Source organism: Haemorhous mexicanus, chromosome 5, assembly GCF_027477595.1.
Source record: "Haemorhous mexicanus isolate bHaeMex1 chromosome 5, bHaeMex1.pri, whole genome shotgun sequence".
Taxonomy (NCBI): Eukaryota; Metazoa; Chordata; class Aves; order Passeriformes; family Fringillidae; genus Haemorhous; species Haemorhous mexicanus.
The window spans coordinates 18,533,299-18,545,334 of record NC_082345.1 but is presented as its reverse complement, the minus strand read 5'-3'; the positions used below and the strand labels follow the sequence as shown (position 1 = coordinate 18,545,334).

Sequence of the window (12,036 nt, the reverse complement as noted above, 5' to 3'; positions counted from 1 at the left end):
TTTAACAACATGATTTTCGAATTAATAGGTTGTCCTTAGACCTCCTCTCTGCTCAAAGCAGAGCTGGCTTGAAAGCCAGATCAAATTTCTCATGCATTTTGAAATCTCCTGGGATGGAGATCACACAGTTTCACCTCTTATAACACTGCACCACTTTCAGGAAAATTTTCCCCTCTTTGGACCAAATATTCCATGATAATATTTACAGTCATTGTTTTTTGTCTTTTAGTAGTACACCTCTGATGACCTCTATCAGGTCAAGAAAATACACACAAGTGTAAGAAGTGCAGTAGAAATTTACAATGAATTTTTTTTCTGTTTGTATTGCAACATTTATCACTTAGGAGCTCTAAATTACAGATAAGGGAGTAATCTAAGTTTACGATGTCACGAAGAGGTGGTTTTCCTTCTGAGATAAAACCTGAACTCATGAAAAACTGGCATGTTTTCCTCTTCATGGACATCTTGAAGTACCTGCAGCTGGAAAGCCAAGTAGGAACTGAAATTCCAGGAGCAGACCATCCTTGTAGAGAGGAGGTCACCTTTTTTATTACTTGATCAATTAATATAAGATTACCTTACTCCAGGAAAATGAAACAGAGTTGGATCATTTCAAATTGTGGTGGAACTTATTTTAATATCACTGCTTCTATAAGGCCCCAACTAATTTTCTAATAGTTTTTCATATTTTAATTTCTATTTCCCATTTCTAGAACTTCACCAAATTTCTTAGTAGCTAACAGGCTACATTATCTATAGTGTGATTACTTTCAAAGCTCCGAATGCCTCTTGCTGTAAAGCCTGAAACTGGGAAGGCATGTAAAATTGAGACTATGTATACAATAACTCTTTTTGCAGGAGCAGGTAGGAAAGCGTGTTAACTAAGATATTATTTATAGCGTATAGAAGATAAATCAAAACTCTGGAGTTTCTGTTAGTCAAACTGTCTAGCTAATATATTCCCTTCTTCCTATCTTTAACTCTGATTTTCTTTGGTATGGAAAATTTTTTCACCTGAGTGTGTAATGAATTCTGGCCTTTCATTGTGATGTACCCATGTTGAACCTGCTGTTGACTGAACATCCCCAGTCCCAACCTGTTCCTGCCATGAATGCTGTGTTTCTAAAGCCTAGAGCTTGCTTATCCTGGCAGTTTTTAAAGCTGTGACAAACCTGTGATGCAAAGTTTGACCATCTCAGCTCTGGAAATTGTTGCCTTCTCTTTGAGTGTCTTGGGGCCTACATAGGACAGCGCTCAATGTAAGCAATCAGGCACCCAAATTGGCAATACTGGTTTGCCTTCTGACCTTTCGTTTCTTTCATCAATCTTCCCCAAGAAACCTCCAAATTTGGATGTATCTGCTTACCCTACTTAGGGTAGTTTTAAAAGTGAGATAAAATAAGAACAAGGGAGTTCTGCTAAAATGTTGTCGTTATTGTCTTTAAAGATAGGTGTGTCTTCCTTTGTAAAAATGTGGTTGAGATTAATTTGTTGTACTGCTTGCCCCATCTGAGCCCTTCTATCCTGCTTAATGCCTGAATAAATTATTTCTTCGTTCACCACCATGATTTGAAGTCACATCTTCAAGTCTTTTTTCTCCACATACTATCTAGAATTCTGAGAACTTGAAAATAAAGTCTGTGATGCCCAGTCCTAGAGGAAATGTTATTTAGTCACTGCTTATGATAACTTTGGAGTTATTGATCCTCAAAGCAGAGATTCTTTTGTATGCTTTAATTCCTCAGCTTCTCTGTCCCTCCTCTGTTATTACTGTGAATCAATCTCACTAAATAGTCTTTTTTTTTTTTTTTTTTTTTTTTTTTGTGGAATGGAACCACTTTGGCAGAAACACCCCTGTAGCAGCTGGTTATCTCACAGGGACTGAACAACTCTCTCTGATGCGCTGTGTGCCTACAACTCTTCCCTGACTGTCTTTAGCAGTCAAATCTTCAACATTCACAAAGATGCTGAGGCTGTCTGCAAGGAATTCTGTGTTAGGAAAAAGAGAGAACAGCTTTAAGCCTGGGAAAGTGCAGAAATTGAGCAAACACAGCACTAAGCAGAAAAATGCCCATGATCTCTACCAGTATCTTTAGCACTTGTCCATCCAGCTCCTTTCCAAAGCTCTGACAAGCACAGGCCTGAGGCAATAATGTGAGCATACCTTCTGCTGTTACCCTACTGCACTTTGAGGCCAACATCTTTTTATAGTTCCAAGAATCTCTACAGTGGAGATTCCTTCCAACCCTGAGGTCGGTCCAGATTGCATTTCGTCATCATTAAAGCTCTAGGTGCAGGGTGAAGTGCTGTGCCAGCATCCACTCATCCTTGATGTCCCTCCTGCCAGATTTTACAGCAGAAGAGCTTCCTGGAGAGGGGCAGAAGCTTGTGGGACGCTGGACCAGAGTCTGAGCTGGTGAAAAAAAATCAACATTTTCCCCATAATTATATCTCTTTTCCCTTTCCATGATATCATTACCCCCCACAACCCCAGTTTATTTATGAATGGCCTTTATTTTAATGGATGCCGTACATCCATGAAAATGGGCTGCATTTTAGGAGTTTGATGCTAGGGCAGCACTTTTCAGCTGAGTTGTAGGGAGTTTTCTCTCCTGGAACTTTTCATCACAGGCCTTACCCAAGGGCTTTAGCCATTGTTTATTGCAAAGCAGTGGAGTTTTACTCATGGTGCATAAATCACCAAGGAATTTGTGTTGAATTATTCTGCTGGATACAGGCCTGTGACTGGAGTGAGATGATTTACTTACAGCTCTGCGTTTCACAGACTTTTCCAGTCCTGTAGGAAGTGCTTCTCTCTGGCTCTTTTGGCAAGGGCTTGGTCTTATTTAATTTTGCTTGTATGAGAGATGGAATTTTAAAGCAGTAGGGTTGGATTGTAGTGGTGAGGAAAAACAGATCCCTGCTTTCTGATAAACATAATTCCCCGGCTTCAGATCACTGTCTGAGCACTAGGATCCTCATTACCACCCAGATTCCTCCCTCCTGCAGTGGGATTTTCAAAAGCTAGATCTAGCAGAAGATGTGTATATCTGCATCAAGACCGCAAAGTCTAGTCTCTGATGACTGAGCTTGCTGCACAACTTCCTTGGGTCTCCCTCTTTGACTGTGGAGTTTTGTAGGCAGCTAGAATTCAGTTTTCATTGTGTTAAGAACTGTCTCAGGCTAAGTTAAGTAGTGCCTGAATGATGCCTAAATTTCACAGCCAGAAACGTATATTTTTGAATGGACATGACTGACAGATCCCACCCAAAAGGTATCTTTGGATGTGACATCAGTGTATTTTGATAGGAAATGGAAGTTTCTTCTTTCAAACCTTACGAAGAAAAGACTGAGGTGAGAGGCCACATTTGGATACAGAAGTTGTGCAGATGTAACTATTTGCCTGCATGTAAATATTTGTAGGAATCTAGAGGTGTGTGTGGCTGGGAACCGCGGGGAGTGAAAAACAGCTGCTGTATTTGCGTGGCTACAGATCTGCTTATTTTTCTTGTAGAGTTGCTCTTAAAGTCTTATCACTGTAGAAGGTTCTGGTTGTGACTTACTGGGCAGAGAGAAAGTTTTTTTTCTGGCTCCTGAGTGCTGACCAGGGGTCAAGGCCAACCCATTTCTGGTTTAAGGGTATTCCCCCATGCTAAGATCTTTTGTATGAGGATCCTCCCTATCCATAAATTATATTAGGACAGACCATGGCTTTGTCTGATCCAGTAACTTGCCTCTAACATTGGACAAAACCAGGATCACAAGGGAAGAGATCAAGAACTGGGCACCACATAAAAATTATGCCCAGAAAACACAAGCTTTATGAAAGCTTTCAGTATGGCAAATCTGTGAACTTCCGCAGTCAGTACAGAGAGCAGAAAAATTAGGATTTTTATGCCATATTAAGCAGGGGGTAAGAAAAGGATGGAACCAGGCTCTTCTCAGCTGTGTCCTGTGACAAGAGTTAATGGACACAAATGAGAGTGAGGTAGATTAGCCTGTAGTTCCATGGATCCTTCTTCTTGCCCATCCTGAAAATGGGGGTAACATTTGTTTTCCTCCAGTTTATGGGCATTTCTCCCAGTTGCCACCATAAATCAAAGGTTATCAAGAGCTGCCTTGCAATGACATCTGCTAGGTCCCTCAGCCCTCATGGGTGCATTCCATCAGGACCTGCAGGCATATATATGTCCAGTTTGCGTCAGTATTGCCTGACCCAATCCCCTTCCACCAAGGTGACTGAAAGATAATTTTTTTAATACATGTTTTTAATTGGAAATGATACATCTGTTTATTAGCCACCAGATGGTGTCTATCTGTGCAAGTGCTTCTTAGCACTGTGCAAGTGCTAACAAGGACCTACTCTACTAAAATAAATACATGAAATGAATTCAGGCTCTGCAGTAAGGGTTAGCTATATTAACTTGAAAAGCAAGACAACTCTTATGAAATATTACTTATTATAAATAAAAGATATTTAGGAAAAGATGCCAGTATTTGAAGTTCAAACTCTTGTTAAATGAGATTAATAAAATAATGAAAATTATCTTGTGGAAACTGGAGATTAGGGAAGTGATGAGATGCAATGCCTTCACATTTGTTCAAGTACAAAAAGGCAAAAAAAGCAAGTTGTAATAGGTACTAAAAAAATAGGAAGTAAAAGACTAAGTAACCTCCTTTCCTAAAAGAAAGTCCAAAAGAAAGGTTGATTCATATGAAATAGGTTACTCCTTATTTGTATTTGTTTCTTATAGTGAAAATATTACCTGTATAACTGAATGAATTGCTTCTTATATAGAGTGTCACTTGGTGCCCTAAATTTATAAAATGAAGCTTCCTTCCTTACAGGTGAACTCTGATTGACTTTCATTAGCTTTGAATAAGCCTCAGGTAGCCATGGATTTTTAATTTTCCAGGTTAGGAAGGTTGCTGATTTTCTAAAAAATGCTAAATAAAGAGAATGAATTAAAGAAAGGTGAGGAGAGGCAGAGTGTCCATGAGTTGTCTTAAGCATGAATTCTTGGATGTGACACTCTGTTGCTCCCGTTGAAAATGCCTTCCCTCAGCATGGATGTAGTGCGGTTTCTGCAGGCTATGGGACATTTAGAACTTTTTTACACTAAGCACATGTCAGGAAACATCAACAGAATAATGTAATCAGGCACTTAATCCTTTCAAAGCTGTTCTGAAGTTTTGTATTGTCCCAGAACAGAGAGGGGAATACAATTACAGTGCCTCTGACTACCCAGGACCATGTTGTTTGCTTATCCATTTGGCAGTTGTCAGCCTTAATTTCTGTCTCAGACACATTACATGTCTACTTATTATGCTTCTATTGTTCTTTCTCCTACAGTCAGTAAACAAAGGCTTTCTTCAGTTTATAATCCATCACCACAAGCTATGCACTTTCAGCTGTATTCTGACAATTTCTTGGAATGGAAGCATAAGGTTTGTGAATCTGTGAGGCTTAGAGAGTGGTTTGTCCTAGTTTTACTTCTTTTCAAAATCAGGTTTAGGCTTTTGCTATTTTAAATTGCATTTAATACACAAATCCTGACTATTATTATTAATTATTATTATCATCATCAATTAACAATAATAACAATAACAATAGTAGTAATAATAATGATAGTAATAATAATATTTCCCCTGGGTTTTTTGAATCCACTATAATCTGAGAATTTGAATATCCCCTTCCTCCACAACATCAGCTTCTTCCTGCTACTCAGCTGACAAGTAATTTTTCTTAAGAGCCAAAAAAACTAGGGAAAAAATAGTTTTACCTCTAAGTAAAAGTTGCAATTTCTGTTCTCCATGGACTTGCAATATTTTGACAGGATTTTGACTCCAAACTTTTGTGGCATTGGAGGACACAGAAAATATTTGTTAGATAATGTTTTCAAACAAGAACTTTAATGAAAAGGGCTTAATTAAATGGCTGTGGTGGCACATTTCTTCATTCTGTTTTCAGGGGAAAAGGTTCAGGTTCTAAACTCCATTCAAAACCACACTTTTAATCACTCTCTATTGGACATTCTTGATTTTTATGCCCATTATAAGGGGAAAAAAAGTGCTTTTACCTTGGACAAAGTCTCCTTTCTTTGTTTTCTGTATGCAGAACCAGCTGGCCTTTCTCAAGGACATTTTCTTTCCTACCTCAAGCTCAGATGCATTGCAGTTTATCAGAGCTTCTGTAGTTATTTTTCCCGCTCTTAAAATTTAAATTAAAAAAGTTTTTCAGTCCCTTGACACGTTGTTCCAAGGGCGATTGTCTTCTACCAGGATCTTTTCTTGGCTTAGATATTGCTCCATTTGATGCACTCTCTGTGTATCTGGATTTAGCACTGATATGTTCCTTCTGAGATTGCTTGGATGGAATATGTGCTGTCAGGCATAACCCTGGTGGAAATCTCCAAGATCTCTGAATGCACAGCAGCCTCAGTGCTGCTGCTGAGCAGTAATTCCACCCAGGTGTCCCAGATGGTTGTAATAAATGCTTGAATCTCGGTCTGAGAAAATTTTCAAGCGAAGAAGGAATGGCAAATCCAGAAAAGTTTGGACATGGGCAGCTCTACCTGGAGTGAAATCTTGGGGTGTTCAGAAATGTTCCTGATTGTCTTGTAGTGACTGAGGCTTTCTCTATACTCCCGCAGTCTTTCTGAAAGAGGTCTGCAGTTTTGAGATGGAAACTTTCGATGGTGGGAACTATTATCTCAGAATCAAATGAAACATCTGTGTTTTGAACTTACCATGTGCTAGAAATTGCTTCTCACTTTCTAATGGTAGTTCTACCTGCACCATAATAGTTCATTTTCTTCTGGTTGCAAAAGCCCTGAAAGAATAAATTGTGTTCCTGGGGGCTGTTGCTGCAGGTCAGAGAGGGAATATTCACCTGGACAGGGAAAGAAAGTTTTAAACTAGCCTTGGCAGTAAAGATGATCTAACATGAAACTAAATTGCTTGTCCTCCTCCCCAACAGCAGAAACACCAGAATTTCACAACCAAACTTTGCAAATAAGTTTATTTTGAAGGCATTAGAAATACATGTAACTTGGTTGACCATTTGCACAGGGGAAACTTACCCAATAGGCAACTATAAATCAGTTTCATTTTGCATTGAATCTATTGCATCTAAACGGCTCCTCCACCAAAAGGCTGATGGAATGAAATGGAGACATGAAGTGACAGCTGGCCTAGAGTGGGCTGTGGAAATTTAAAAACTGAAGAGTTCTGCACCGATTTCCCAGTTAGGTGACTCAGTGTCCACAACGCCTTCTTCTCACTTTTCTAGCTTTGTTCCTGAATGTCTTCAGAGTTCTTTCCAGCACGTGTCATGCACCACAAGCTTTATTCACATTCCAGGTACCCACACTTGTTTTCACAGAGTCAAAACTGAATAATTTTTTTCCTTCTCTCTTTCTCCCCCCTTCCCCAAACCTTAGTCTATTTATAAATTACACAACTTGGCACGGGAGCACTATGACAAACATGCGAGCAGAGGGTTTAATGGTCAGTTATTCTGTTTGATGTTAGTTTTGCAACCAGACAGACCAAAGTGCATTGCAGATGTCTGGTTTAAGTGTTACATGGGCGAAGCAGAGGGAACCGAGCCAACACTTCTGCTGAGACCTTCTCAACACTTCTAATTCTGGGAGGGAATACACTTTCTACAGGTGGTTGTTGCTGCTGCTGTTGGGAGTTTTTTAATGCTGTTTCTGATAATTTGCTGGAAGAGCAGCTTTTGTTCAGTTTGTTCAGGAGTAATTTGACCAAATCTTTCCATAAAGATGTGATTCTTGTTCATGAGAACTCAGTACTTGGTAGTTGGTCATTTAACCAGCCTTTATAAAGTCTTCTCAAATGAAAAGCACAACATTGCATCTTATGATATATCAACACACAGAAGAAAAGCCTTGGGTGCTGCTCTTTAGTTTGCCCTTTAGTTTGGGAATAACCCCTGCCTCCATGGAATGCGTGTATATAAAGGGGCATTTCCCTAATGCAGAAATAAGGCTCACACAATGCCAGGGGCACACTTTTTTTGTGACATTCTGCAGTATCCATGAGCACACTTTGGAAAGGATTAGTCCTTAGCTTTGCCTGTATATATGTGAGGCAGATGGGAATTAGCTGCTGAGGTAGGGCAAGACTCTGGTATCAATTCTCCTCTTTTGCCATGCCAGCATAAATCGTGGATAATTCCTGTAGAATAATGAAATCAGACTGGTTTTATCCCAATGTAAATGAGAGAACATGCCAAGTTCTTGGTGTAAATATAGAAAAACTTGTAAAAATACTTTTTCTTGACTTACATCTTCCTCTAGCCTTGAAGCACATATTTTTTTTCCCCCCTCTGTTCATTTACTACTGAATCCAGCAGCAGCTGCAGCAGATGTTGATACAGGGTGTCACAGGTGTTTGCAGGGCCTTGAGTGCTATTCAGAGGAACCAGAGAAAAGATCTTGGAATGTGTCACAGAAAGGACATGCCTATGTCCTGTGGTTTTTTTACGTGATAGGCTCACATCTAAGTTGTTCATTATGTTTCCAAGCTCTGTCATTGCTTCTCCTTAGATTTTTTCACTTTCTGGCACATTGGTGGACTGAGCTTGGGCACAGCATCTTAATTATTTTCATTTTTCAAAACAGTCAAGTCCCAAAACACAGTGCAGTTTTCTTCTTGGCAACTGCATTTTTTCCATACTGCCAGGACATTGTTGAGCTCTTCTCACTTTCTTTTGGCATGGATACAAATAGCAACCCTTTGCTTTATAGGTTACAGGTCACATTTATCACTGGAAGGCTTAAAAATTTGAGGCGAAGCCTCTTGGGCCATAAACTTCAACTTTCCTGACCCTGATCAGCTACTCTTTAGTGCTGCTGGCATTTGAAATCTTTCTGTGCTAATCTATGGCCCTTTGTCAAAAGAACAGAGAGTTTTGAGCAACTTAGATTGTGGACAATTTTTTTGTGCCTGCTCTGACCTATTTGAAACACTTTACTAGCTGTGCCCATTACCCGTCTCTACAAACAAACAAGGAAGCAGTAAGAAGATATAATCAGGATAATATTCCTCTGGTCCTCCTTTTCCTGCTTTAGGGTCAAATTTAAGGTTGTCACTTCCCCATCAGGAGGAAACTTGAGAGCAAATGGATTTTCCTTCTATCCTGTGCTGTTCCAACACCATTGCTGCTGTTTGTTGACTCACACAAGAGGCTTGAGGAAAAACTTTAGGCCTTCTGGCTAGTTCTATATTTCAATCAACTATTCCTTCTCTCATATAATATTAAAAAAAGTGTATTAAAATGTGTGTTAAACAAAATATACTAACAACATAGTATATTAACAAACAGGTATATAAAATATTTCTTTATTTTCAAATGTGAAAATAAAGGAAAGCTTCTTATAATTAGCACCAAAATTACCTGGCATGTGCCAGGTCAGAGGGCAGTCCCACAGTATATGGCTTGTATTTGCAACACAAATATTTATATTTATCATTTCATAAAATATGCTATATCATATAATATTTCCTTGTATTCTCTGGAAATCCATTGTCCCAAGGTGCTTCAAATCTTAACTTAGTGCCATTCAAGCCACGCTGTGATGATTTCACCTATGTGTTTGATAATTCACACCGTTTGTGGCTTAGGGTACCTTGCAGCATCAGGTGTAGGGGCTGTACTCTTTTCCTTGAAGATTTGTGAAATTTCCCAGCTTCTGGATGGCATCCCCTCATACTGAAGATAATGTTGTCTGTGTATGTCCTCAAAATGCTTTTGTTGTGCTTTCCCCTTAAGCATTGCATGCATCCTTTCTAAAGTAAAAGCAAGTTTGGTTAGACATGAGAAAATAGAGGTACTCAAAGAAGGCAAAACTGAAATAGGCAGGATTGCACTGGCAGTTTTCCATGGGAGAGCCTGGAAATGCAGAGCTAGCTGTAGCTGCAATGGTGTGAGAACAACAGCAGGATCAGTAGTAATAAAAATCCCTCACTGTTGCTTCCCTTGTCTACCTCATCTGAGCTGGAAGCGACTGTGGAGACTTGTCTTGCTGTCCCTTGGCTCTCTGTCATGGTTGCACTCCTGCCCTCTCTCTCCTGTGGCATGTTTTGCCCTTAGACCTGATTTCTGGAGTAGAAAATTTCAGTTGAGGCCTCCAAAAATCCCATTTAAGCATTTTCAGTAGCAACAATGTAAATCTGGGGTGCTGAACTTGGTTAAAACTTTCCTAAGGTAAATAGCATCAAAATAAATCTCAGATTGGTATCGGGCTCAACTTTTATGAGGAGGTTGTCTTTATTTTATTAGACACGATATTATGAATTTATTTTAATTTTTGCTGCTATCAAAGTGTAAATATCTCGCTGACTCACACTCCATGTTGTGCCCTGAGTGCTCTCTTTGTAGCTGCTTTCTGTACAACACTGCCCATCTTCTCTGGCTTGTGAAATGTTTTTAACCTTGTTGGTTTTTATGTAAATTTTGGTGCATTCTTGAGTTCTATGAAGCTCTTTGGGTTTTGCAATATTTGTAATCACTCCTAATTGTACAATGGAATGATCAGTGAGGGTCATCCATGCTTAGTTTACTTTTTGCAGTGTGATTCATGAAGATGCTGGGCTGAGTTCAACCACTTATTTATCAACATCTGCAGTGGGCTGTTCCTCAGAACAGACACTGTTTTTTCTAACCAGTTGTCCAGGGGCTGTTAACGTGACAAAATTATTCTTTCTGAAAAGCCAGTGCAAAGTGTGCAAGTAAACTTTCCTCCTTTAGCAGCAGTTCCAGATTAGTCATCTTTTAAGATACTAGAGGATGTTGTCAGCATGGTCCCATAGATGTTATTTCTATGACTCTCACTAACAGAATCCTGGAGTTCTACAGAGGCAAAAATTAATGTGCTCCTCTGAGGCACTAAGTATTTTCCAATGTTTTCTCCTATTATACTGAGTTTTTTTAAGAGATGCAAAGACCACAGTTTTCTCTGAACAGATATTTTGTATTGCAATAATACCTGCTTAATTTTAGCTCAGGAGAATGACCCAGGACCATCTTTAACTTCTCAGAATAGAAAAGCTCAAACTGCCAAATGCCTAAATCATCCCCTTCATTTGTTTCTATTGTCTTCAAGATCTTCACAGGGTTCTCATTCATGTCTTTCACAATTCGTATTTTAACTTTCTGGGTCTGTTTAGTAGCTGTAAAACACATTTTAAAATTATATCCTTTGCATGTGCTTTTTCTTCTTTTTTTTCCTCTCTTTTTCAGGAAGTATTTTGGAGAAAAGATAGGACTTTATTTTGCATGGCTGGGTTTATACACAGAATTCCTCATTCCATCTTCAGTAGTTGGGATTATTGTATTTCTATATGGATATATAACCATTGAAAGTGACATTCCTAGGTAAGCTTATCTGTGACCCAAGGTTTGTTATTTGAAAATTATAAGACTGTGCTTTTTCTTATTAATCTGTAGTGAGAATAACTGGTTTTAGTTTTCTGAAGAGCAGTGATGTATAATTATCAACCCTGTGAGCATTACAAACAGAGGTATTGAAGAGGTATTTGAAGGGCACATACTTGTTTGATTGGTCAGTGTCTCACTTCCTGAAACAGAAATGTGTAGTGAGTCCATTGTATTGAGTTCGTTTTCTAAGATATTAATTTGCTTTTTACGAGTGAACATAGCTTACTGCTCAATCAGAAAGTTGTTATGTAAAACTCACTGAAATTAATGCCAACACTGTCCACGACTCTTGAAACACTTGATTCCCATTAAAATCAGACCATTTGTACAAGTAAGATGAACAATGGTTGCAAGACTTAGCAAATGCTGGCAGATCAAGGGATGTAATTCTGCCCCTCTGCCCCTCTCTGCTGAGACCCCCTGCAGGGCTGCATCCAGCCCTGGGCCCAGCACAGGAAGGACAGGGAGCTGCTGGAGCCAGGCCAGAGCAGGGACACCAAGGGGATCATAGGGATGGAGCAGCTCTGCTGGGAGGGAAGGCTTGAGGGAATTGGGATTGTTCAGCCTGG

The 12,036-nt window shown here is 39.4% G+C and overlaps 1 protein-coding gene across 1 annotated transcript in view; it reads left to right on the top strand.

Annotated features, from left to right (window-relative positions):
- ANO2 (anoctamin 2) overlaps window positions 1-12,036 on the top strand; it is a 150,373-nt gene that overhangs the window by 42,591 nt on the left and 95,746 nt on the right. The window contains exon 11 of the mRNA XM_059847912.1: window positions 11,270-11,404. Within this exon, the coding sequence (XP_059703895.1) occupies window positions 11,270-11,404 (135 nt within the window). The remainder of the gene's footprint in view (window positions 1-11,269; window positions 11,405-12,036) is intronic.